At 44.3% G+C, this 27,344-nt stretch overlaps 1 protein-coding gene across 3 annotated transcripts in view; it reads left to right on the top strand.

Moving 5' to 3' along the window:
* zzef1 (zinc finger, ZZ-type with EF hand domain 1) overlaps positions 1-27,344 on the top strand; it is a 285,136-nt gene that overhangs the window by 53,777 nt on the left and 204,015 nt on the right. For all 3 annotated transcript variants that reach the window (XM_041196874.1, XM_041196875.1, XM_041196876.1), the window contains exons 8-14: positions 515-693; positions 8,933-9,034; positions 9,366-9,457; positions 10,077-10,225; positions 11,700-11,811; positions 24,165-24,371; positions 26,215-26,315. In XM_041196874.1, coding sequence (XP_041052808.1) covers positions 515-693; positions 8,933-9,034; positions 9,366-9,457; positions 10,077-10,225; positions 11,700-11,811; positions 24,165-24,371; positions 26,215-26,315 — 942 coding nt within the window. The remainder of the gene's footprint in view (positions 1-514; positions 694-8,932; positions 9,035-9,365; positions 9,458-10,076; positions 10,226-11,699; positions 11,812-24,164; positions 24,372-26,214; positions 26,316-27,344) is intronic.

The following is a 27,344-nucleotide window of genomic DNA, read 5'->3' as shown; positions in this document are numbered from 1 at the left end:
TTCAGAACCTGTCAAAGATGCATATTTTATGAGCTGTGTTTATTTTTTAAATTATTCATTCTCTGGATATGGTCAACATTAGCAGGGGCTGCATTTAATGCACTCTTCAGTCATTTGAATAGTGATTGAATAGTTGAATACAGCTGGGTGGCTTGCTAAGTCACTTCAAAGGGAAGTTACGGCTCTCATATTAGATAAATTAGACCCCTTTTAGATGATTCTCTTATTTGTTTTAGAAGAATACCTGTCTATCACTAGCACACCTGGATTTTGTTCAGTTATGTCGCATAATTTGTTGAGAGTGCGTACAAAAGTATGAAATTTGACAAATGTGATGATTCAGAATATTGTATTTTTTAACATTGTAGAAATAATTGGTTCCATTGAGCAAGTTGGAGGGTTGTATTTCATGACTGCCCTGTATAAGAAGCTGTCTGAAGCCATTCCCCAGCCTCCCTCAACCCTGCCATATTATTTTAGAATATTGCTGAAAAGTATACCTTTGCCGTTTCAGTTGCTGTGCTAGTCCTGAAGCAGAGTTGACTCTTCTGGCATTTGCTTTGGCCAGAGGAAGCATAGCCAAAGTGATGAGATCGCTTTTGACCATCAGTGATCACTTAGACACACAGTACGAAGCATCTCCACTCCTCACTGCTATGGCATCTGTACGACTAAACCAGCTTCAGAAATATGGTAAGTCTTACTGTTATGATCCCCATAGAGACAGATAGCTTTGAAGAGAAAGGAATCCCCAGGACCGAAACAACTAAAATCAACATTATTCAAACATTAATTAACAGGCAATGGATATTTTAATTAAAAAGGTAAAGTTTGTTTTGATTAGTTGATACAACAAAGATACGTGTCGTGTAGTTACAAGCACTTTTGCATTATTTCCAGCATGCATTTGGCACCATGGGCAATCTCTCAGTCTTTTCAACTGGGCCTTTTGTTTTGCAGGAACTCTCACTTCCCATCCTATTGCTTCGGCCTTGGCTGTTTTCCATCTGGCGTCTCCAGACATGGTTAGCGCTGACAAGGCACGTGTATATGAACCCTCTTGCCCTGGGGCCATGACTGTACTGATGCCACAGAATACCTAGAGACTCCCTTTCCCATTCCCTTTAAACAATTCAGTGGATTCTGGCAACACAGAAACAGCAGCAATCGGTATTGTCCCATCTAGAATCTCTCGCTCCTCTTGTTTTCAGGGTTTATTTTATTCTTACTTGGGATGTGGGCGTTGCTGGCTGGGCCAGCATTTTTATTGCCAATCCCTAATTGCCCTTGAGAAGGTGGTGGTGAGCCACTTCTGGAACCACTGTAGTCCATGTGTTGTAGGTACACTCACAATGCAGTTTAGGAGGGTGTTCCAGGATTTTGACCTAGGGACAGTGTAGGAACAACAATATAGTTTCAAGTCAGGACAGTATGTGACTTGGAGGGGAACTTGAAGGTGGTGGTGCTCCCATGCATCTACTGCCCTTGTTCTTCTCAGTAGTAGGGGTCACAGGTTTGAAAGGTGCTGTCGAAGGAGGCTTGGTGAGTTGCTGCAGTGCATCAATAGTTGGCACGCTGTGTTGCCACAGTTGCCAGGTGATGGATGGAGTGGATGTTGGAGGTGGTGGATGGGGTGCCAGTCAGTCGAACTGCTTGAAAATATTTTGTCCTTTCCAACTGTATAACAGACAGTGACACAGCCTCTGCTCTATTCTTAGTGCACTACTTCAACACCAGAATCTGTTCTAAAACTGCCAAACAGAAAACTGCTCCATTTGGAGAGAACCTTGCTTGTTTCCCGTCTACACAAATTCTGCGTGTTCTGAACTGCCAAACAGAAATTGCTGGCTGATTCAACCCCACTGTAATTAGCTTTGCATTTACCCATTGCTTCTTAGCTGTTTATCTACATGGCAACCCCAGGTCACATGAACATTTCTTGAAACCTAATAATGTCACAATCAGGAAACCAATTAATCCTCTTTTGGAATATTCCCCAGTCTGCTTTGATCGTGAAGGGACATCACACAAAAAGAAAATACATGTTTTCCACTTACTGTGCATTTTTATTCAATAAAATATTATTTATGCTCAGAAAACATATGGGGAGGCTCTTTCAATGTGTTCATGGATTGATCCTGGCCTACTGAACTGCCATTTCTATCTCATTATCATTCATTTATTATTCTTCATATAGTTTGCTACAATGTGTGTTTTCTTCTATGCATTTGGAAATATAATCTTCAGTAGCTGTCAGAATAGCTAACAGTGTGCTTTCACTGTAGTAAACATTGAATTGGCGAAGGTCCTCCTTTCTTAGGTGCCAGCCATGGCTCAGCAGTAGCACTAACTACCTTCTGAGTCAGAATGTTTGAGTGCCACCCCAGAGACTTAAGCACAAGATATAGGCTGAGATTTCTGTGCTGTACTGAGGGTACGCTGCACTGTTGGTAGTGTTACCTTATGGGCCAGATGTTAACCCAAAGCCCCCTCTAAGAAAAAGATCCAATGCAGCATTTGCAGAATAGCTGGGGAGTTCTCTCCAGAATAGAAATCTACATTATTAAGGACCCATGATGAATATGTCAGTTTTATAGACCTTGGGTATATTTTTCTTCATCCATGATTTCAACCTGACGTACCCAGGAAGAATGGAGCAGGTTTAGGTCAAATACCTGCTTTGCATGCTGATTTTACACTCTATTGACTTCATGTTTTCACCTGCCAGTTTTGGACAAAATCAGGGCTTCGCCCTGCCATTTGTCACTAAAAGTAGTTAGCAGTAAGGAAAACTTAAACATAGTTAGGAAGTGCTGAAGGACAATTTTATTTGACAGGGTGCCATGCGGCCGACTGGGGAATACTGGGGAATGTGACGATTTGGATTCATAATTGGTTCAGTGACAGGAAACAAAGGGTAATGGTTGATGGATGTTTTTGTGAATTGGAAGCGGTTTCACAGGGCTCAGTGTTGGGTCTCTTGCTGTTTGTTGTGTTTCTTAATGATTTGGACTTAAATGTGGGAAGTGTGATTGGGAAATTTGACACAAAAATTGCCGCATAGCTGATAGTGGAAATGATAGCTGTTGTCTCCAGAATGATATCAATGGTTTGGTTGAGTGGGCAAAATAGTGGTAGATAGAATTCAATCCAGAGAAGTGTGAGGTGATGCATTTGGGGTGGGCAAACAAAGCAAGGGAATCCACAATTAATGGGAGGATATTGGGGGGTAGAGGAAGTGAGAGACCATGGTATGCATGTCCACAGATCCCTGAAAGTAACAGGACAGGTGGATAAGGTGGTAAAGAAAGCATATGGAATGCTTTCCTTTATTGGATGAGGTATAGAAAACAAAAGCAGAGAGCTATGCCTGTCTCTTTATGGGGTATGTGGAACATTCCTTGTTGCAGTCCTACTCTGGCCCCCTTCCACAACTCTTTCTCCGGTACATCGATGATTACTTCGGTGCCGCTTCATGCTCTCGTCGGGACTTGGAAAAATTTATTAATTTTGCTTCCAATCTCCACCCCTCCATCATTTTCACGTGGTCCATCTCTGACACTTCCCTTCCCTTCCTTGACCTCTCTGTCTCAATCTCTGGTGATAGACTGTCCACCAATATCCATTACAAACCCACTGACTCCCACAGCTATCTCGACTACAGCTCCTCACACCCCGCTTCCTGTAAGGACTCCATCCCATTCTCTCAGTTCCTTCGCCTCCGTCGCATCTGTTCCGATGATGCTACATTGAAAAACAGTTCCTCTGACATGTCCTCCTTCTTCCTTAACCGAGGTTTTCCACCCACAGTCGTTGACAGGACCCTCAACCGTGTCCGGCCCATCTCCCGCGCATCCGCCCTCACGCCTTCTCCTCCCTCCCAGAAACATGATAGGGTCCCCCTTGTCCTCACTTATCACCCCACCAGCCTCCGCATTCAAAGGATCATCCTCCGCCATTTCCGCCAACTCCAGCACGATGCCACCACCAAACACATCTTCCCTTCACCCCCCTTATCGGCATTCCGTAGGGATCGCTCCCTCCGTGACACCCTGGTCCACTGCTCCATCACCCCCTACTCCTCAACCCCCTCCTATGGCACCACCCCATGCCCACGCAAAAGATGCAACACCTGCCCCTTCACTTCCTCTCTCCTCACCATCCAAGGACCCAAACACTCCTTTCAGGTGAAGCAGCATTTCACTTGCATTTCCCCCAACTTAGTCTACTGCATTCGTTGCTCCCAATGTGGTCTCCTCTACATTGGAGAGACCAAACGTAAACTGGGCGACCGCTTTGCAGAACATCTGCGGTCTGTCCGCAAGAATGACCCAAACCTCCCTGTCGCTTGCCATTTTAACACTCCACCCTGCTCTCTTGCCCACATATCTGTCCTTGGCTTGCTGCATTGTTCCAGTGAAGCCCAACGCAAACTGGAGGAACAGCACCTCATCTTCCGACTAGGGACTTTACAGCCATCCAGACTGAATATTGAGTTCAACAACTTTAGGTCGTGAGCTCCCTCCCCCATCCCCACCCCCTTTCTGTTTCCCCCTTCCTTTTTTTTTCCAATAAATTATAAAGATTTTCCTTTTCCCACCTATTTCCATTATAAAAAAAAAACCCCACTAGAGCTATACCTTGAGTGCCCTACCATCCATTCTTAATTAGCACATTCGTTTAGATAATATCACCAACTTTAACTTTAACACCTATGTGTTCTATTGTACTATTGTCGTTGACATCTTTTGATGATCTGCTTCTATCACTGCTTGTTTGTCCCTACAACCACACCACCCCCCCCTCCACCTCTCTGTCTCTCTATCTCTCCGCCCCCCACACACACACCTTAAACCAGCTTATATTTCAACTCTTTCTTGGACTCGAACTCAAGTTCTGTCGAAGGGTCATGAGGACTCGAAACGTCAACTCTTTTCTTCTCCGCCGATGCTGCCAGACCTGCTGAGTTTTTCCAGGTAATTCTGTTTTTGTTATGTAATATAAAACGCTGGTTAAGCCACAGCTGGAATTTTGTGTACAGTTCTGGTTGCCACATTACAGGAAGGACATAATTATGCTGGACAGAGTGCAGTGGGGGTTCATAAGAATGTAGCCAGGGCTTGAAAATTGGAGCTATGAGGGAAGATTGAATAGGCTGGGGCTCTTTTCCTTGGAACTGAGGTGGCTGAGGTGTGACCTGATTGAGATGTACAAGATTATGAGGGGCCTAGGCAGAGTAGACAGGGATGCCCTGTTTCACCTAGCGGAGAAGTCAGTTACCAGGGGCACAGATTTAAGGTGATTGGTAGAAGGATTAGAGGGGACATGAGGAAAAACTTCTTCACCCAGAGGGTGGTGGGTATTTGGAATTCGCTGCCTAGTTTGTTGGTGGAGGCAGAAACCCTCAACCCATTCTGCACCTAAGGTGCTGTAACCTTCAAGGCTACAGACCAGGTGCTGGAAGGTGGGATTAGAATGAGCAGCTAGTTTAAAATTTTTTTTTCTTTTTCGGCCGGCCCAGACACAATGGGCTGAATGGTCTCTTTCTGTGCTCTAACTTTTCTAGGGTGTCAAGGACAACATTTATCCTTCAACCAATATCACTAAAACAGCTTACCTGACCATGTATCTCATTACTGTTTGTGGGACCACAAAGCGGTGTGCAAATTGCCTGCCGTGCTCCCTATCTGACAAGATGGTAGGCGGCTGGAGCGGGTGGTGGTAAAGAGAATGGGTGCTCTGGGCAGCAGGCTGGCAGGTGGCCCGGGAGCCTCGGTGTGTGAGGGGAGGAAGCGCAAGCGGCAGGGGTCTGATGGGGAGGAGGATGAGGAGAGGGCGGAGAGTGAGGCTTGGGAGGCAGGCGGGCTGTGGAGGAAAAAGTTGAAAAGCACTTCCTAGTACATTTATCAGACTCTCTTCCTTGCTGGAGAAGATTGTGATATCACTATCTGTGCACTGGGACAGGAATGGCACCTTCATAAAATCTACCTGTTTCAGTCTGGTTACTATTCAAGTAAGTTCAGTGGATCATGGAAGGAATCAAATATGTCACAACAGCTCTTCAAAAGTACTTCATTGGCTGGAAAGTGCACCATATAAATGCAATAAAAACAGGAAATGCTGGAAAAACTCAGGTCTTTCCAGCATTTCCTGTTTGTATTTCAGATTTCCAGCACCTGCAGTATTTTGCTCTTTCTTTGGTGCTTATATAAATGCAAATTCTTTTATATAAAAATGAACCTCTGTAAAGGTGCTTAAATATAAAAGGGACTTTTTCATTTCTAAAAGTGGCTGCATTTGCTTAATCAATGAGTGGAGAAAATAAAGTGACCATGGCCATTCACTATAGAGAAGTTGTCACATTTTCGGAAGCCTGTTAATATCATACGTAACCCCCATTTGAGGTTTTCTTTTAAGAGGATTGAGAGTCATGAGCATGTGGCTGGATGGTTATTGAATTTTTTTATGATAATGTTCCCCATTGAAGTTTAAATCAAAAAAAGGTGGGACATAGCATGAAAAATAGGAGCAGGGGTAGACATGCTACCTTTGAACCTGCCCCACTATTCAGTATGATCTTGGCTGATCTTCTAAAAATCCATCGATCTCAGTCTTGAATACATTTGATGACTGAGCTTCCACAGCCCTCTGGGGTAGTAAATTCCAAAGATTCATAACCCCCCGGGTGAAGACATTTCCTATCTCAGGTGTAAATGGCCAGCCCCTTATGCTGAGACTTGCCCCCTAATTTGTGCTCTCCAGCTAGTAAAAACAACCTTTCAGCATCTACTCTGCCTGTCAAGTCCTCAATGTGTGCATTGAAGACTGTGAAATTGAAATATTTGCTGTATGAATTGTTCATTATTTATGCTTCACTGTATAATCTAGATTTCAATTGCTCTCTGCACTGCTGTAACCACAGCGCCATCCTCATTGTCATTCAAATTCAGCTCTTTGCGGTCTCCATAAAAGCTTGTCCTACATTAAGAGATTTGGTGAAAACAGTGAAGTTAACATGAAAATACTTTAATGTTGTATGTGGCTATTGTCATATTTGGTCTTCTGACACTAGATGTAGCCACAGCACTAGCCTGCGGAAATGAAAGAGCTAAATAACATTAGAATATAAAAGCTTAATTTTTCTATGGAGAGAAAGAACTGACTCTTTCTCTCCACAGATGCTGTTAGGCCTACTGAGCTTTCCAGAATGTTCTGAATTTGTTTCAAATCTTGGTGTTAGAAAGGTGTATCATGATATTGTCGTTATAAAGCAGATCGACTCTGATAATGGCCTAGCTTAATGCAGAGCTGCTGCAGGATAGGCACTGTTACTTTGTAGGGAGTGAGCACATCCTTAAGGGCAGTGGCCTTTGGCGTTGGACTGGAGAGAAATATCTTGTTTAAAATCCTGGATTCATAGCCATCAGAGTCAGCACTAATTTGCTCAGGGAACCCAACTACATCCCTTGGTATTGAGATCTCATTGCTATACCTAGCTCTGAAAGAATGTCGTCACTGATATTGTTGCCAATGAATTCTATGTAAATCCAAAACAGATTAGTTACGTCAGAGCCTTTTGATGGAGCTAATTATTGGCCGAATAAATGATGTACCCAAGTTGGACGCCTGACACGATTGCTGGGCAATATTGCTGTTGTATCTAAGGTACAAACCTTTCAGACTGTATTCCCTGAGGGATAAGTACACATCTAAAAAGCCATAACAGGTGAATCAGCACGTGTCAATGTCTTTTCTGTATTTTCAGATTTTATTTTACATTTGCAGTTTTTGTCTTAATATTCAAATTCATGGTTTGTTAGTGTAGAGTACTCCACCATAAAGGAAGAATTACATTTACATCGTACCTTTTATGATCTCGTGACAAATTTGCTTCACAGCCAATGAAGTATAATGTAGTCGTTGTTGTAATACAGGAACATGACAGCTAATTTGTGAACAACAAGCAGCAGTAAGATGCATAACCAGATCAGTTGTTTTTAGTGATGTTAGTTCAGAGATAAATATTGCCCAGGACACCAGGAGAACTCCTCTGTTTTCCTTCAAATAGTGCCATGGTCCAACAAAAGGAGCAATACCGCCTCCGTTTAATGGCTTGTGTGAAAGATGATACCTCTCAACTTTGCCGCACTCCTTCAGTCAGCCTGGATTTTCTACTGGAATGGGGTTAAACCCACAAGCTTCTTTCTTTCAGGTGAAGGTGCTACCAACTAAGTTAAGGCTGACACCTGAAGATTAACTTACCTTCACAAACTAGAACTCAAAAAAGTATGTGTAAACTAGTTCAGGGTTACACTGTCAGCCCTTCATTTTAGATAATGGGTAACCCACTGTTTGTGTGGGTATGATCCATTTTCTTTGGAAATTTCTCAGGTTGAAGAGAAAAAAGAGAACCCTTGTTATGGGCAGCATGCTAGAGAATTACAGCACAATGAATGATCAAACTTCAATTCAGCCAAATTGATGACTCATTGGTTAAAACTATCATTTTACACACAAGATTCCAAAATATGATATAAGCAAAATACTGCAGATTGCTGGAAACCTGAAATAAAAACAGAAAATGCTGGAAAAACTCAGCAGGTCTGACAGCATCTGTGGAGAAAGAAACACAGTTTACTCTGCATTTAGCAATGTTAGCTGAGAGGAAAATGTTGTGTTGTGAGGGAGTAGGAGACCACTTTCAGCATTGCCTATCTTGTGTGTGTGCTTGGTATTTAGCTTCCCCAGAAACTATTGAGCTAAGCCTGTGGAGGATGAATGTCTTTTGAAGAATGATGAGCTGCCAATCAGATAAATGGGTTATCTGATGGTCTCCAGAGGTGTGAAGGTTTATAATGAGTTAACTTACGTTTAAATCTTGGGGCTGTGCGTTTTGAAAGAGCCTGCTAAAAATTTGGTTTCCTCTTTGCAGGGAAACCACTGCAGTTGACTGTGGAGGCATGTGATGCCAAAGAAGGAAAAGAAAAGGGATTTGGGCCGACTGCTGTGCTCTATGAATCACTGCTGGGAGATGGTAAATGTTATAAATGTGATTCTTCATAAGGAGCTGGTACAATGAAGGGAGAAGGAAGAGACAAAGGAGGCGAGGGTTACAGGGCAGTGGGAAATAGTGGGTAAATAGCAGACACCAGTTGCCTCTGGGGAGTGGTGCTTATGTAAGAGGTAGTGGTGTTGGAATTTCATCTAGGTGGGGGAGATATCTGTGTCATCTTTCAGTAATGATTTGCTGTGGGAAGGTGCTTTTGGGCTTTTGTGATTGGGGAGGTAGGGGGAGAGGGGTTTTTAACTCTGGGGGGTATACTTTGGTATCAACTGCTGTAAATTATTCCCTTGATCTGTTGCAGGCTTTCTGTCAGAGGCCGGCCATACACGAGCCAGCTTCATTCTGTCAACTAGAACAAAATTAGCCATCCAGGTGTCTCAGATCAGGATCAAGGTAAGTGCATTGTCCTGGGCACAGGTACGGGCTCAGCTACCTCCAGCGCTGTCCAGCCTTCACTGAAACATCCACATTTCAATCACCTTTAGACATAATTTCTGTCCTCACTGTCTTTGCCCTCCATAAACTCCCTTCTCGAAAGCCCTACTCTCTCTTCTGTCATGACCTACTCAAAGCCCCACTTGTTTATCAATCACCCCATCAACCCCTCCACCCTCCACTTCCTCACTGACTCAAAGTCTCTCCAGATAAGACAATGTCTTGAATTTAAGAACTTCGCCATCTTCAATTCTTCCAGAGCTTCTTCAGCCCTTCCTATACCATTTAGTCCACTGAGCTTTCGCTTGGCTCTTAACAGTCTTCTGTTTCAAACAAGCTCACTATCATTTTCTCATGGCCCTCTCCCTTTCTATTCTGCCCTCTTTCCTCGCTCCTCCCTCCCTTTCCATGCTCTCTTTGTCCTTTCCCCTCCCCTTGGGACCTTTTCCATGTTGAAGGCAGGCACTATACCTGAATCACGTTTGTGAGGCTGCCAGAGGTATCTGATTATCTGGCTGCCCAAGAAGCAGCATATTCGGCTGGTTAGTTCATGTCATCTTTTCTGTGCTTTGCTCAGGTCCATAACGGGGCTAAAGGAGCCAAATGTGGTTTAATTTTTGCATATAATGATGACTCAGAAACTTTTGATGCAGAGAAACATTTCAAGAGGTTTGAAAAGTACAATAAATGGAAGCTGCAAGAATTCCGACAGTTTGTGAAGGAAAGGTGAGACAAGCGTCAAATTGTGCTAACTAATTTAGATCATGGGCTGTTTACTCAATTTGACAAACTGGGAAAAGTCCCAGTGTGAACTTTTCTGGTACAAGTTATGCGACTACCTCGCCTGTGAAATCATGACCTTGTTGTATGAGCTACGTCAGATGCATGTGATATGCATAGCTGCCACAGTAAAGCAACTATTCAATTTAAAGGCTTTATTGGGTACAGATGAGTCTGTATTTGTCAGTCTAGTATCTCTGGCTGAAGCAGTGCTACAAATGCTGCTGTGTTGTTCTTCCCTTGTTCAATGTACTACTGATGCTATATACATGCATTGCAGGTTGTTTTAAATAGCTAATTTTCAATGGTTACTTTGTTTGAAGCATGCAACCTGTATCAAAACCCAATTACAAAACTGGTACTGAGAACATGTCCAATTGCCCTGTTGATATCCATGGAGATATAAATTATGGAGCAAGAGATCATTATGGGATAGATTAAGTGGTGATGTTGTTAGTTCTGTATTGTGCACTTCTATAGATCCAGCTGTTGGAAAGCTTTGTTTAAAGTTGTTGTGAAGTGTCATAAATGGGTTGATACCCATGATTCCCAGGTAACCGGTTCCTGATCTGGACACAGTGGAAAGCAGCTGTCCCCCTCTCTGAAGTGGGAGAAGCGGAGAGCTCTCCATTGAAACAATTTGCAGGAGTTATTGTCTAGTGTTAAAGAAAGGCCTAAAGCAACTTATATATAGAAAACAACTTCTATATCTAAGTACAATGTCATGTTGAAAATGATTTCTTACAACCAGGTTGTTTAGAACTTGTTGAATGTTTATGATAATTCCCTTTCCTCCTATTACCTCCCCCACCCACTCACCCCCCAAAAAAACTGCTTGGGAGCATAATATTTAGAAATTGGGTATTTTTAAAATTCATTTATGGGATGTGGGCATTGCTGAGCATTTATTGCCCATCCCTAATTGCTCTGGAGCAGGTGATGGTGAGCTGCCTTCTTGAACTGCTACAGCCCATGTGGCGTAGGTACACCCACAGTGCTGTTAGGAAGGGAGTTCCAGGATTTTGACCAGCGACAATGAAGGAACAACGATATATTTCCAAGTCAGGATGGTTAGTGGCTTAGAGGGGACCTTACAGGTGGCAGTGTTCCCATGTATCTGCTGCCTTTGCCCTTCTAGATGGTAGTGGTCGTGGTTTTAGAAGGTGCTGCCTAAGGAGCCTTGGTGTGTTTCTGTAGTGCATCTTGTAGATGGTACACACTGCTGCTACGGATATGGTGTGTGTGCTAGAAACTCAGTTATTTTTAAGTCAAGTTTTCAGGTGAGGTTTGACCAAGATGTCAATAAAATGCATTATGGTAAGAAAATGTTTGCCTTGTCATCTAGACTGTTGCTGTTGTCCAGAGAATGGCATGTTATTTACTTTTATAACTGATGGTTATTTCCCTCCATCTACACCAGGCATAGTGGCCAGAATGTTGATCTGGATGGCGATGATCCTGTTGGCTGGTTTGAACTGGAAGATGAATGGAATGAGACAGAAGTAAAATTACAGACCTGTCGAATCAGCAAGGTAAGCAAGCACCAACAATGTCACTTCCATCTGTGTTTTTATTAGAACTGGAAGTTTTGGGGTTTGTTTAGTTGAGATTCAACCTTCAAGTTATTGAGAGACAAGTAATGGTGTAGTAATCCTAATTGCTATCTGTAAATTAGATATGTATATTACTTTCCTGAAATATATATTACATAGCTTTGTTTTTGACTTGAATTATATAAAACAGTGAAATGTCTGCTTAAAAGTTGAGAGCCACTGCTATTGTTGAATATGGCAGTACGTTTCTTGTGAATAAAGAGGTGAGATTTTTGTTATAGGCACTTGATGTTCCAGTTGGTACCACTGGGGGTCACCTGTGTATTGGTTATTTCTGCAAGCTATAACTAGATTTGACTTGCTCTTGAAATTGATATGTGAACATACGAACATATGAATTAGGAGCAGGAGTAGGCCATTCAGCCCTGCTCCACCATTCAATAAGATCATGGCTGATTTGATTGTGGCCTCAACTCCACATTCCACCTATCCCCCAATAATCTTTCAGAATTAATTTTAATTTTGGGGAGCCCAACATGTAAGTGCACTGTGCTTATTGTGAATAATGCAGGAAAAAGTAGTGCAATTTTTCCTTAAGAAAACATTTTATAAAGTTGAGGCAAAATAGAAAAATGAAGCTTTTATATTCTAATATTATTTAGCTCTTTCATTTCCGCAGGCTATTGATTTCAAGTGTTATGGCTACAGTGTCAGAGAAGACCAAATATGACAAGCCACATACAACATTAAAGTATTTTCATGTTAACTTCACAGTTTTCACCAAATCTCTTAATGTAGGACAAGCTTTTATGGAGACCGCAAAGAGCTGAATTTGAATGACAATGAGGATGGCGCTGTGGTTACAGCAGTGCAGAGAGCAATTGAAATCTAGATTATACAGTGAAGCATAAATAATGAACAATTCATACAGCAAATATTTCAATTTCACAGTCTTCAATGCACACAGTGAGGACTTGACAGGCAGAGTAGATGCTGAAAGGTTGTTTTTACTAGCTGGAGAGCACAAATTAGGGGGCAAGTCTCAGCATAAGGGGCTGGCCATTTACACCTGAGATGAGAAATGTCTTCACCCGGGGGGTTACGAATCTTTGGAATTTACTACCCCAGAGGGCTGTGGAAGCTCAGTCATCAAATGTATTCAAGGCTGAGATCGATGGATTTGGGCTCTAATGATAAGATTGCTCATTTGCAGCAGTCTTCTAGGTGATTAGGCTGGACATGGAGCTCCCTCACTGTTGGATGGTCACTATTCAAATGCAGCTTGAATTTGAATCAGCATTGCTAAGAACGCATAATGAAATGCTTTAATAAATCTGATCAGGTTTCTGTAAGTAAGCAAGGTGTTGCACTAGTGACCCAAATCAGACAGTAACTCAGTAAAAGTCACATGGAATGTTGTTTGATTATATTATTTTTCTTCGTTCGTGGGATATGGGCGTTGCTGACGAGGCTCACGTTTATTTGCTCATCCCTAATTACCTTTGAGAAGGGGCTGGTGAGCTCCTTTCTTGAACTGCTGCATCCCACAGCACTATTAGGGAGAGAATTCCAGGAATTTGACCCAATGATAGTGAAGGAGTGGCGATATAGTTACAAGTCGGGTGGTGTGTGACTTGGCAGGGAGCTTTTAAAATTCATTCATGGGATGTGCATTTCACTGGCTGGGCCAGCATTTATCGCTCAACTCTAATTGCCCTTGAGAAGGTGATGATGAGCTGCCTTCTTGAACAGCTGCAGTCAGTGTGGTGTAGATACACCAACAGTGCTGTTAGGGAGGGAGTTCCAGGATTTTGACCCAGCGACAGTGAAGGAACGGTGATATATTTCCAAATCAGGATGGTTAGTGGCTTGGAGGGGGAGTTGCAGGTGCTGGTGTTCCCATGTGTCTGCTGCTCTTGTTCTTCTAGGTCATGGGATTGGAAGGTGCTGTTTAAAGAGCCTTGGTGTGATCCTGCAGTGCATCTTATATGTAGTACACGCTGCCACTGTTGGCTGGTGGAGGCGGGTGTGAATGTTTAAGGCGGTGGTTAGCTTGCTTTGTCCTGGATGATGTTGAGCTTTTTCAGTGTTGTTAAAGTTGCACTCATCCAGGCAAGTGGAGAGTATTTCATCACACTCCTGACTTGTGCCTTGTAGATGGTGGACAGGCTTTGGGGAGTCAGGAGGTTGAGTTACACGCCTCAATGTTCCCAGCCTCTGACTTGCTCTTGTAGCCACAGTATTTATATGGCTAGTACAGTTCAGTTTCTGGTCGATGGTAACCCCCAGGATGTTGTTAGTGGGGGATTCAGCAATGTTAATGGCATTGAATTTCAAGGGGAATTGGTTAGATTCTCTCTTGTTGGAGATGGTTATTGCCTGGCACCTGTATGGCACAAATGTTACTTGCCACTTGTCAGCCCAAGCATGGATATTGCCCTTGCATTGTTGCATGTGGACAGGGGCTGCTTCAGTGTCTGTGGAGATGTGAAGGGTACTGAAAATTGTGCAAGCATCAGTGAACATTCCCACTTCTGACCTTATGATGGAAGGAAGGTCATTGATGAAGCACCTGAAGATGGTTGGGCAGTACCCTGAGGAACTCCTGTAGTGATGTCATGGGACTGAGATGGTTGACCTTCAACAACCACAACCATCTTCCTTTGTGCAATGTATGACTCCAACCAATGGGAACTTTTTCACTGATTTCCACTGACTTCAGTTTTGCTAGGACTACTTAATGCTGGGAAGAGTGTCTTGCAGTCAGCATTGCGGTGAAGCAGTCTGGGAAGTGTGTCTTGCAGTCAGCGTCGTGGTGAAGCAGCCTGGCAAGAGTGTCCTACTGTCAGCATCGCGGTGAAGCAGCTGGAGAAGTGTGAACTGTAGTCAGCATCATGCTGAAGCAACCTGGGAAGTGTGAGCTGTAGTCAGCATCGTGCTGAAGCAGCCTGGGAAGTGTGTGCTGCAGTCAGCATTGTGCTGAAGCAGCCTGGGAAGTGTGTGCTGCAGTCAGCATTGTGCTGAAGCAGTCTGGGAAGTGTGTCCTGCAGTCAGCATCGCTGTGAAACAGTCTGGGAAGAGCGTCCTGCAGTCAGCATCGCTGTGAAGCAGTCTGGGAAGAGCATCCTGCAGTCAGAATCGTGGTGAAGCAGTCTGGGAAGAGCGTCCTGCAGTCAGCATCGTGGTGAAGCAGTCTGGGAAGAGTGTCTGCAGTCAGCATTGTGGTGAGGCAGTCTGGGAAGAGCGTCCTGCAGTCAGCACCGTGGTGAAACAGTCTGGGAAGTGTGTCCTGCAGTCAAGTTCTTGTTGAAAATAATGAGTGACATCACAAGACAGCGCAAGAGAACGGCAGAGAGTTCAGAACCAGTGTGCGTGTGGGGAAGCTTCAAAAAGTGACGACAGCACAAAGGTGAGAGCTGATTGGTGAGTAGTGGGTAAGTGTTTTACTCCAGTTTTTTTCTTTAGTTTTTCTCCAGTTTAAAATAGATTAAGCTAAGGAAAGGTAAGGGTTCTAGTTTTTATTTAAAGTGCATAAATAATTTAACTTTTTTCACTGTATTTAGCTTAAAGTAAAGGTTTTTTTTTCAACTAGAGGCATGGCAGGGCAGCTCAGTCCCATGTTATGTACCGCCTGCAACATGCGGGATGTCCTAGATGCTCCTTGCGCTCTGACCGGCCACGTGCAGGAAGTGCCACCAGCTGCAGCTACTTGAGCTCCATGTTTCGGAGCTTGAACAGCAGCTGGAGGCACTGAGGTGCATCTACGAGGCTGAGAGTTTCGTGGATAGCACTTTTTTAGACATGGTCACCCCACAGCTTACGGAAGTGCAGACAGAGAGGGAATGGGCAACCATCAGTCAGAAGAAAGGGTCAGACAGGTAGTCAGGAAATCCCCAGGGTGCATCCCGCTTGTGAACCGTTTTTCTGTGTTGAAAAACAGTGAGGGTGACGGTTCCTCTGGGGAGTGCAGCCACGCTCATGGCACTTTGAGTGGCTCAGCTGCACAGTGGGGGAGGTAAAAGAGGGGAAGAGCAGTAGTGGTAGGTGAACAAAAACAGAAATACCTGGAAAAACTCAGCAGGTCTGGCAGCATCGGCGGAGAAGAACAAAGTTGACGTTTCGAGTCCTCATGACCCTTCAACAGAACTAAGTAAAAATTGGAAGAGGGGGGAGAGGAGAGAGAGAGAGAGAGAAGTGGGGCGGTGGTGGTTGTAGGGACAAGCCAAAGTAGTGGTAGGTGACTTGATAGTAAGGGGAACAGGCAGGTGCTTCTGCGGCCATAGACGTGACTCCAGGATGGTATGTTGCCTCCCTGGTGCCAGGGTCAAGGATGTCACTGATTGGCTGCAGGGCATTCTGAAGAGGAAGGGCAAACAGACAGAGATCCTGGTACATATTGATACCAACGACAGGTAGAAAGAGGGATGAGGTCCTGCAAGCAGAATTTAGGGAGCTACGAAACAGATTAAAAAACAGGACCTCAAAGGTAGTAACCTCTGGATTATTTCTGGTGCCATGAGCTGGTGAGAATAGGAATAAGAGGTTAGTCCAGATGAATGCATGGCTGGAGATATGATGCAGGAGGGAGGGCTTAAGATTTCCGGGACAGTGGGACCTGTACAAGGCAGGCGGGTTGCACCTGAACTGGAATGGGACCAACATCCTTGTGGGAGGTTTGCTGGTGCTGTTGGGGAGGGTTTAAATTAGCTTGGCAGGGGGATGGGATCCTGAGAGGGGGTTCAGCAGGGGGAGATGCACAGCCAAAATTAGAAGAGAGAGCAAGTGAGTCTGGAAGGCATAGAAATTATAGGCCAGTTAAGACATGAGGGATAAAAGTAAAAAACTGTGGATGCTGGAAATCCAAAACAAAAACAAAAATAAAAATACCTGGAAAAATTCAGCAGGTCTGACAGTATCTGCGGAGAGGAACACAGTAAACATTTTGAGTCCGTATGACTCTTCGATAGAGCTAAGGAAAAATAGAAGAGAGGTGAAATATAAGCTGGTTTAAGAGGGGGTAGGACAAGTAGAGCTGGATAGAGCGCCAGTGATAGGTGGAGATTGCCAAAAGATGTCATAGACAAAAGGACAAAGAGGTGTTGATGGCGGTGATATTATCTAAGAACTGTGCTAATTAGGTGACATTAAGGATAGAAAGCAAGATGAGCAAGGTACAGATAGCCCTAGTGGGGGTGGGGTGGGGGAAGGGATTGAAATAGGCTAAAAGATAGAGATTAAATAATGGATGGAAATACATTTAAAAATAAGGGAAATAGGTGGGGAAAGAAAAATCTATATAAATTATTGGAAAAAAGGGGGATCAGAAAGGGGGTGAGAATGGAGGAGAGAATTCATGATCTAAAATTGTCAAACTCAATATTCAGTCCGGAAGACTGTAAAGTGCCTAGTCGGAAGATGAGGTGCTGCTCCTTCATGTTTGGGTTGAGCTTCACTGGAACAATGCAACAGGCCAAGGACGGACATGTGGGCGTGAGAGCAGGGTGGAGTGTTGAAATGACACGCGACAGGGAGGTCTGGGTCATGCTTGCGGACAGACCGAAGGTGTTCCGCAAAGCATTCACCCAGTCTGTGTTTGGTTTCTCCGATGTAGAGGAAACCGCATTGGGAGCAGCGAATGCAGTAGACTAAATTGAGGGAAGTGCAAGTGAAATGCTGCTTCACTTGAAAGGAGTGTTTGGGCCCTTGGACGGTGAGGAGAGGGAAGTAAAGGGGCAGGTGATGCACCTTTTGCGGTTGCATGGGAAGGTGCCGGGGGAGGGGGTTGAGGTGTAGGGAGTGATGGAGGATTGGACCAGGGTGTCCCGGAGGGAATGATCCCTGAGGAATGCCGCTGGGGGGGGGGTAAAGGGAAGATGTGTTTGGTGGTGGCATCATGCTGGAGTTGGCGGAAATGGCGGAGGATGATCCTTTGAGTGTGGAAGCTGGTGGGGTGATTAGTGAGGACAAGGGGGACCCTATCATGGTTCAGGGAGGGAGAGGAAGGTGTGAGGGTGGATGCGCGGGAGATGGGCCGGACACGGTTGAGAGCCCTGTCAATCACCTTGGGTGATAAACCTCAGTTAAGGAAGAAGGAAGACATGTCAGAGGAACTGTTTTTGAAAGTGGCATCATCAGAACAGATGCGATGGAGGCGAAGGAACTGAGAGAATGGGATGGAGCACTTACAGGAAGCAGGGTGTGAAGAGCTGTAGATAAGGTAGTTGTGGGAGTTGGTAGGCTTGTAATGAATATCACCAGAAATTGAGACAGAGTGGTCAAGGAAGGGAAGTGTCAGAGATGAACCATGTGAAAACGATGGAGGGGTGGAAATTCGAAGCAAAATTAATAAATTTTTTCCAGGTCCAGACGAGAGCATGAAGCAGCACCGAAGCAATCATCGATGTACTGAAGAAAGAGTTTTGGGAGGGGGCCAGAGTAGGACTGGAACAAGGAATGTTCCACATACTCCATAAAGAGACAGGCATAACTGGGGCCCATCTTTTATTTGGAGGAAGTGAGAGGAGTTGAAGGAGAAATTGTTAAGTGAGAGATCAAGTTCAGCATGACGGAGGAGAGTAGTGGTGGATGGGGATTGTTTGGGCCTCTGTTCGAGGAAGAAGCGGAGAGCCCTCAGACCATCCCGGTGGGGGATGGAGGTGTAGAGGGATTGGACGTCCATGGTGAAGAGGAGGCGGTTGGGGCCAGGGAACTGGAAATTGTTGATGCGATATAGGGTGTCAGGAATCACGGATGTAGGTGGGAAGAGACTGGACAAGGGGAGAGAGAATGGAGTCAAGATAGCAAGAAATGAGTTCCGTGGGGCAGGAACCGGCTGACATGATCGGTCTGCCGGGACAGTCCTGTTTGTGGATTTTGGGTAGGAGGTAGAAGCGGGCCGTCCGAGGTTGGGAGACTGAGGTTGGAAGCTGTGAAAGGAAGATCTCCAGAGGAGATAAGGTCAGTAACAGTCTCGGAAACAATGGCTTGATGTTCAGTGGTGGGGTCATGGTCCAGGGGGAGGTCGGAGGAAGTGTCTGCGAGTTGAGGCTCAGCCTCTGTGAGGTAGAGGTCAGTGCGCCAGACAACAACAGCACCACCCTTGTCAGCAGGTTTGAAGACAATTTCAGGGTTGGACCTGAGAGAACGGAGTGACATCAGTCGACTCAGTTTCTCTGCTCTCTCACCCACTCTAACCTGTCTCTCTCTGAACTTGCTACACTCTGTTCTCTCAGGTCCAACCCTGACATTGTCATCAAACCTGCTGACAAGGGTGGTGCTGTGGTTGCCTGGCTCACTGACCTCTACCTCACAGAGGCTGAGCGTCAACTCGCAGACACTTCCTCCTATCTCCCCCTGAACCATGACCCCACCATTGAAATTAGAGTTCCAAATTGGGGGAAGGTAGATTTTAATAAGGTCAGATATGACTTGGCCAGAGCGGACTGGGAGCAGCTACTTTTAGGTAAATCTGCGTCAAAGCAGTGGGACTCATTCAAGAAGGAAATAGGGAGAGTGTAAGGCCAAGATTTGCCAGTAAAGATAAAGGGTGGGGCCAACAAATCCAGGGAACCCTGGATATTGAGGGATATGCAGGATTGGATTAAGAGAAAAAGGGAAGCTTATGGCAGATACCGAGGGCTCAAAACAGCGGATGCCCCAGAGGAGTACAGAATGTGTAGGGGGGAAACTTAAAAAGGAAATTACGAGAGCTAAAAGGGGGCATGAAAAAACATTGGCAGGTAAAATAGAGGAAAATCCAAAGTTATTTTACAAGTACATTAAGAGTAAGAGGATAACTAGGGAAAGAGTAGGGCCCATTAAGGACCATAGTGGTAACTTGTGTGTGGAGCCGGAAGATGTAGGTAGGGTTCTAAATGAATACTTTGTGTCGGTGTTCACAAGTGAGAGGGTCGGCATGGGTATGGAAATCAGGCAGAAAGACTGTGATATAATTAAAGAAATTAGCATAGAAAGGGAGGAGGTTCTAAGTGGCCTGGCAGGCTTAAAAGTAGATAAATCTCCAGGCCCGGATTAAATGTTTTCCAGGCTGTTGAGTGAGGCAAGGGAGGAGATAGGGGCGCTGGCAATAATTTTCAATACCCCTCTGACCACAGGAGAGGTGCCAGAGGACTGGAGGACAACCAATGTGGCATCGTTATTCAAGAAGGGAGGAAGGGATAAACCAGGAAATTACAGGCCAGTCAGTCTAACCTCAGTGGTGGGGAAACTATTGGAAACAATTCTGAGGGACAGAATTTATCTGTACTTGGAGAGGCAGGGATTAATCAAGGATGGTCAATATGGTTTTGTTAAGGGGAGGTCATATCTGACCAGTTTGATTGAATTTTTCGAAGAGGTGACCAGGTGTGTAGATGAGGGCAACGCATTTGACGCAGTTTACTTAGACTCCCGCATGGGAGACTGATAACGAAGGCAAGAGCCCGTGCGATCCAAGGCAATTTGGCAAACCGGATCCAGAATGGCTGAATGGCAGGAAGCAGATGGTGATGGTCGAAGGGTGTTTTTGTGACTGATTGCCTGTGTCCAGTGGGGTTCCACAGGGATTGGTGTTCGGTCCCTTGCTGTTTGTGGTATATATAAACAATTTAAACTTGAATGTAGGAGGGTTGATCGGTAAGTTCGCGGATGACACGAAAGTTGATGGGGTGGTAAATAGTGAGGAGGATAGCCATAGATTACAGGAGGATATAGACGGGCTGGTCAGATGGGCTGATAAGTGGCAAATGGAATTTAATCTGGATAAGTGATGCACTTGGGTAGGACAAACAAGACACGGGAATACACGATGAACGGTAGACCCTGAGAAGTACCGAGGATTAGAGGGACCTTGGTGTGCATGTGCACTGGTCCCTTAAGGTAGTGGGACAGGTAGATAAGTTGGTTAAGAAGGCATATGGGCTATTTGCCTTTATTAGCCGAGGCATAGAATATAAGAGCAGGGAGGTTATGCTGGAACTGCATAAAATGCTGGTTATGCCACAGCTAGAGAATTGTGTGCGGTTCTGGAATCCACAATATAGGAAGCATGTGATTGCACTAGAGAGAGTGCAGAGGAGATTTACCAGGATTTTGCCTGGGCTGGAGAGTTTTAGTTATGAGGAGAGATTGGATAGACTAGGGTTATTTTCCCTGGAGCAGAGGAGATTGAAGGGGGGGACATGATTGAGGTGTATAAAATTATGAGGGGCATAGATAGGGTAGACAGGGAGGAACTTTTCCCCTTGGCAGCGGGATCAATAACCAGGGGACATAGATTTAAAGGCAAGGGGCTGGAGGTTTGGAGAGGATGCGAGGAAGAAGTTTTTCTCCCAGAGGGTAGTGGGAATCTGGAACTCACTGCCTGAAAGGGTGGTGGAGACAGAAACCCTCATAACATTTAAGTAATATTTGGATGTGCACTTGTGATGCCATAGCATACAAGGCTATGGGCCTAGTTCTGGAAAATGGGATTAGAATAGTTAGGTACTTATTTAATCGGCGCAGACTCGATTGGCTGAAGGGCCTTTTTCTGTGCTGTAGACCTCTATGACTCTATGACACACTCTGTCAAATGCAGCCTTGATGTCAAGGGCAGTCACTTTCACCTCGCCTCTTTTTTCTATGTTTGGACCAAGGTTGTAATGAGATCAGGAGCCAAATGGCCCTTGTGGAACCCCTCCCGAGCATCAGTAAGTATGTTTTTGCTCATAAGTGCCGCTTGATAGCACTGTCGACGATACTTTCCATCACTTTTCAGATGATTGAGAGTACACTGATAGGGCAGTAATTGGCTAAGTTGGAATTGCTCTTCCTTTTGTGCCAGGACATACCTGGGCAATTTCCCACATTGCCAGGCAGCTGCCAGTGTTGTAGTTGTACTGGAGCAGCTTGGTTAGGGGCATGGCTAGTTCTTCAGTACTGTTGCCAGAATGTTGTCAGGGCCCGTTGCCTTTGTTGTATCCAGTGCCTTTCAGCCGTTTCTTGATATCACCTGGAGTGAATCGAATTGGCTGAAGACTGGCATCTGTGATGTTGGAGTGCTCGGGAGGAGGCCACGATGAATCATCCACTTGCCATTTCTGGCTAAAGATATATTTTTTTTATTCTTTCATGGGATGGGGGCATCACATTTATTGCCCATCACTAATTGCCCTTGAGAACTGAGTGGCTTCCTAGGCATTTAAGAGTCAACCACATTGCTGTGGATCTGGAGTCACATAGGTCAGACCAGGGAAGGACAGTAGATTTCCTTCCCTAAAAGACATTAGTGAACCAGATGGGGTTTTACGACAATCGACAGTGGTTTCATGGTCATCATTAGACTTTTAATTCCAGATTTTTTTATTGAATTGAAATTTCACCATCTACCATGGTGGGATTTCAATCCAAATCCCCTGATCATTACCCTGGGTCTCTAGATTGCTAGTCCTCTGATAATACCCCCATGTCACCACCTTCCCCTTGAACTTTGTCTTTTGCACTGATGTGTTGGGCTCCCCCATCATTGAGGATGGGGAAATTTATGGAGTCTCCTCCTGTTAGTTGTTTAATTGTCAACTATTGTTCATGTCTGAATGTGGCAGGACTGCAGAGCTTAGATCTGATCCATTGGCTGTGGGTCTCTTGGCTCGGTCTATTGCATGCTGCTTCAGCTGTTTAGCATGCAACCAGTTCTATGCTGTAGCTTCACCAGATTGACGCCTCATGCTTAAGTATGCCTGGTGTTGCTCCTGTAGCCTTCATTGAACCAGTGTTGATCCCCCAGCTTTATGGTAATGGTAGAGTGGGGGATAAGTTGGGCTGTGAGATTACACATTGTGTTTGAATACAATTCTGCTGCAGCTGCTGATGGTCCACAGTGCCTCATGGAAGCCCAGTTTTTAGTTGCTAGATCTGTTCAAAATCTATTCCATTTAGCATGATGGTAGCGGCACACAACATGATTGAGGGTATTCTGAGTGTGAAGACAGGACTTTGTCTTCTCGAGGACGGTGCAGTGGTCTCTCCTTCTAACACTGTCATGGACAGGTGCGTCTGCAACAGGTAGATTGGTGAAGACAAGGTCAAATAGGTTTTTCCCTCTTGTTGGTTCCCTCACCACCTGCCACAGTCCCAGTCTAGCAGCTATGTCTTTTAGGACTCAACCAGCTGGGTCATTGGTGGCGCTACCAAGCACTCTTGGTGACGGACATTGAAGTACCCCACCCAGAGTACATGCTGTTCCCTTGCCATCCTCAGTGTTTCTTCTAATTGGTATTCAACATGGAGTACAGATTCATCAGCTGAGAGAGGGTGAGAGGTGGTAATCAGCCGGAGGTTTCCTTGCCCATGTTTGACCTGATGCCATGAGACTCCATGGGATCTGGAGTTGATGTTGAGGACTCGCATGGCAACTCCCTTCCAACCCTATATCACTGCCGCCACCTCTGCTGGGTTTTTCCTGCCGGTGGGTGAGGACATACCCAGGGATGGTGATGGAGCTGTCTGGGATATTGTCTGTAAGGTATGATTCCATGATTATGACTGTGCCAGGCTGTTGCTTGACTAGTCTGTGAGACAGCAGGTGATGGTTTTCTAATTCTTCTGCTGCTCTTGTCCTTCTGGGTGGTAGAGATTGTGTGTTTGGAAGGTGCTGTTAAAGGATCCTTGCTGCAGTGCATCTTGCAGCTGGTATGCAATGCTGCCACAGTACTCTTGTGGCGAATGGAGTCAATGTTTAAGGTGGTGTTCAGGTTGCTGATCAAGCAGGCTGCTTTGTATTGGATGGCGCTGTGCTTCTTGAGTCTTCTTGGAACTATACTCATCCAGACAAGTTTAGAGTACTCATCACTTGTGTCTTGTCGATGGTGGACAGGCTTCGGGAAGTTAGGAGGTGGGTTACTTGCTGAAGAATTCCCAGCTTCCAACTTGCTCTTGTAGCCTCAACATTTATATGGCTGGTCCAATTAAGTTTCTCAGATTATATGCTTACTTTGCATTAAATAGTTTAGATAAGTTTTTGTTTTTCTATCTGTAATATTCCTGAAAAATATATATTACATTGCTTTATCCTTTGACCTGCATTGCCTAAAGCAGGGTGAAAAGTCTGCTCTAAGTTTGAGAATTCCTTTGGTTGCTGAATATGGCAGTGGGTTTTTTGCGAGCAATGAACAGTATTCAAGTAACTTGGTGAGATTTTTGTTGTAGGCACTTAATCTTTCAGATCTCCACTTTTAGTAGCTTCAATTAAGGCCTTTATACAGGGGCAATAAGGTCATGGCAACAATCCTTTTCAGCTGCTTTTGTGATGATGATGACTGAACTCTCTCTTGATTTTTTTTTTCTCTCCCCAGTACCTGATGGTGAAGTTTCTCTGTCCCCGCCAAGAGGATGAGAACAATGTGCGTATTGGCATCAAGCATCTAACCATTCGTGGTTACTTGAGACCGTCCAATCAAGAGTGTGTCTCTTTCTCTGATACAGCATCAAGCGGTCTTGTTACTGGGCAAACTCTCGTGTTGAAGACACTCTACTTTATCCAGCAACTGGCGCAGGATGCCGTATGTTGAAACTTATTTTAAAAATCCATATAACATATAATGCAGTGGAGACATGAGAAGAGTGGTTAAGGTCTGGAATGTGCTGTCTGAAAGTCTGGTGGAGGCAGCTTCAATTGAGGCATTCAAGAAGGAATTGGATTATTATCTGAAAAGGAAGAATGTGCAGGGTTACAGGGAGAAGGTAGGGGGAAAGCATGTGGTGAATTGCTCATTTGGAGATTCAGCAGATACACAACAGGCTGAATGTCCGCCTCCTGTGCTGCAACCATTCAAGGAGACTGTTTAAAATGAAACTTTTCTTTCAACTTGCTTGTGATTTTTACTGGTGTTCTTTTTCACCAGCCCTTAAGATCCTCATCTATATGACTTGTTTGCATATAGGTGCAGAGAGGGTGGCTGTCCACTTGGTTATAGCAGATTATAGCCAAACAGATTCCCGTCTTACAATTTAAGAAGGTTATTTGACCTATTGTGCCTCTGCTGGTTTTCAGAGGAACTGTCCAATTCATCCCGCCCCTGTGCCCTTTCCCCTCGCAAATTTTTCTCCTTCCAAGTATTCATTCAATTCCCTTCAGAAAGTTGTTATTGAGTCTTGCCACCCTTCTGAGCAGTGCATTCCAGATCATCATAACTAGTTGCTGAAGAAATTTCTGTTGATCTTGCCTCTGGTTCTTCTGCCAATTACCTTAAATCTGTCATCAGTTACTGACCAATCTGCCTTTGGTAACAGTTTCTCCTTATTTACTCTTGATCAAAACAACTGATGATTTCAGCACCTCTATTCAATGCTGCCTTAACTTTCCCTGCTTTAAGGAGAATCACCCTAGCTTCTCGAGCTTGTTCATCTAACTGATACACTGCATCCTTGTTATCATTTTAATAAATCATCTCTGCATTCTCTCTTGACATCCTTCGTAAAGTATGGTATCCATAAATGGTCACAGTACTCGAGCAGGGGCCTGACCAATGATTTATAAAAGGCTTAGTGTAACTTCCTTGCTTTTGTACTCTATACTTCTTTTTATAAAGCAAATGTTCCTCAATCCTTTAGCAGCCTTTTCAACTTGTCCTGCAAACCTTCAAAAATTTGTGTATGTACACCCCCCTGTTACCCTGTTCCTGAAGCTCCTTTAAAATTGTGCCATTTAATCTATATTACCTCTTCTCATTCTTCCTACAAATATGCATCACTTCGTGCCTCTCTTTGCTAAATTTCATCTGCCACATGTCTGCACATTTCACTAGTCTGTTTGTCTGAAGCCTGCTACTGTCCCTCTCACAATTGCTACGTTTCTGAGTTTCATGTCATCTGCAAACTTGAAATTATGCCCTATATACCAGAATCTGGGTCATGAATATATATCAGAAAGAGCAGTGATCCTAACACTAGCCGCTAAAGAGCATTACTGTGCACTTCACTCCAGTCTGAAAAATGACCGTTCACCACTACACTCTGCTTTCTATCTCTTCGCCAATTTCGTATCCACGTTGCTACTGCCCCTTTTAATCTCATGAATTTCAATTTTCCTAATGAGCCCTATTGTGTAGCACCTTATCAAATGCCTTTTGAAAGTCCATATACACATCAATCTCATAAATTTCTTCAAAGAACTCAGTTAAGTTTGTTAAAGGCAAATTGCTTTCAATTAATCAATCCTGATTAGGATTGTATACATTTTTTGTTCATCAGAATAATATTATAACATCATAACCACCTCCCTAGCAAGGACCTCTGCGAACCTTTTACATAATGGAACACTAAGTGTGGTCTGTATTGCAGTTTTTTTTAGGTTGTTTTGCCCACTGGCTTGATGGTTAATTGGTAAACTTTCTTTACCTGTAGGCAGAATTAAGGGAGCGGAGGTTAAAACAGAAACCTTACCTGGACTTTTCAGACCTTAACCTACAACTCTTTTGGAACTTCTATGAAAAATTCAGACAGAAGTAAGCCAGCATTTTTTTCTTTCCTCTGATTTTAACCCTGTTATTTAACCTCTCTTGATGCAGAAATTAATGTTGGAGTAGAATCTTTAGGTGATGGTTCTGGTACCTACACATTACATAGCCATCGTGACCAGGGGCAGGGACTGATGGAATGCTAGAGTAGTCACTGTTAAGAAGCACTGCAGCCAATTTGCACACAGCAATGATAATGACTAGATAATCTGTCTTAATGATGATGTTTGCGAGATAAAGGCTGGCCAGGAGAACACTATTGCTCTATTTTGAAGCAATGCCATGGCATGTTTTATGTCTACCTGAGTGAGCCTTAGTCTGAAGTTTTATCTAAAGGACAGTACAGCCCACCAAGAGTACAGCATGGTGGCATCAGCCTAAATTTTGGATTCTAGAGTGGGACGTGAATCCACAAACTTCTGATTGAGGTGAGAGCACTACCACAGAGCCACAACTGCCAGAACAGAGTCCAATTCTGTTGGTACAAAAACAAAAATAGCTGGAAAAACTCGGAGGTCTGACAGCATCTGCGGAGAGGAACACAGTTAACATTTCGAGTCTGAATGACTCTTCATCAGAACTAAAGAAATATAGAAATGTGGTGAAATATAAGTTGGTAGAGGGGGGTGAGACAGGTAGATAGAGGGCCAGTGATAGGTGGAAGCAAAGAAGAGATTGCCAAAGATGTCATAGACAAAAGGACAAAGGGGTGTTGACGGTGGTGACATTATCTAAGGAATGTGCTAATGGTGACATTAAGGGTAGAAAGTAGGACAAACAAGTGGCAGATGGCCCTAGAGGGGGTGGGGTGGGGAAAAGGGATCGAAATGGGCTAAAAGGTGGAGATAAAACGATAGATTTAAAAATAGGTGGGAAAAGAAAAATATATTTAAAAAAAATATAAATTATTGGAAAAAGGGGGATCGGAAAGAGGGTGGGGATGGAGGAGAGAGTTCATGATCTGAAGTTGTTGAACTCAATGTTAAGTCCAGAAGGCTGTAGAGTGCCTAGTTGGAA

The sequence above is a fragment of the Carcharodon carcharias genome, chromosome 10 (genome assembly GCF_017639515.1).
Source record: "Carcharodon carcharias isolate sCarCar2 chromosome 10, sCarCar2.pri, whole genome shotgun sequence".
Taxonomy (NCBI): domain Eukaryota; kingdom Metazoa; phylum Chordata; class Chondrichthyes; order Lamniformes; family Lamnidae; genus Carcharodon; species Carcharodon carcharias.
This window is presented reverse-complemented; position numbering and strand designations above follow the sequence as displayed.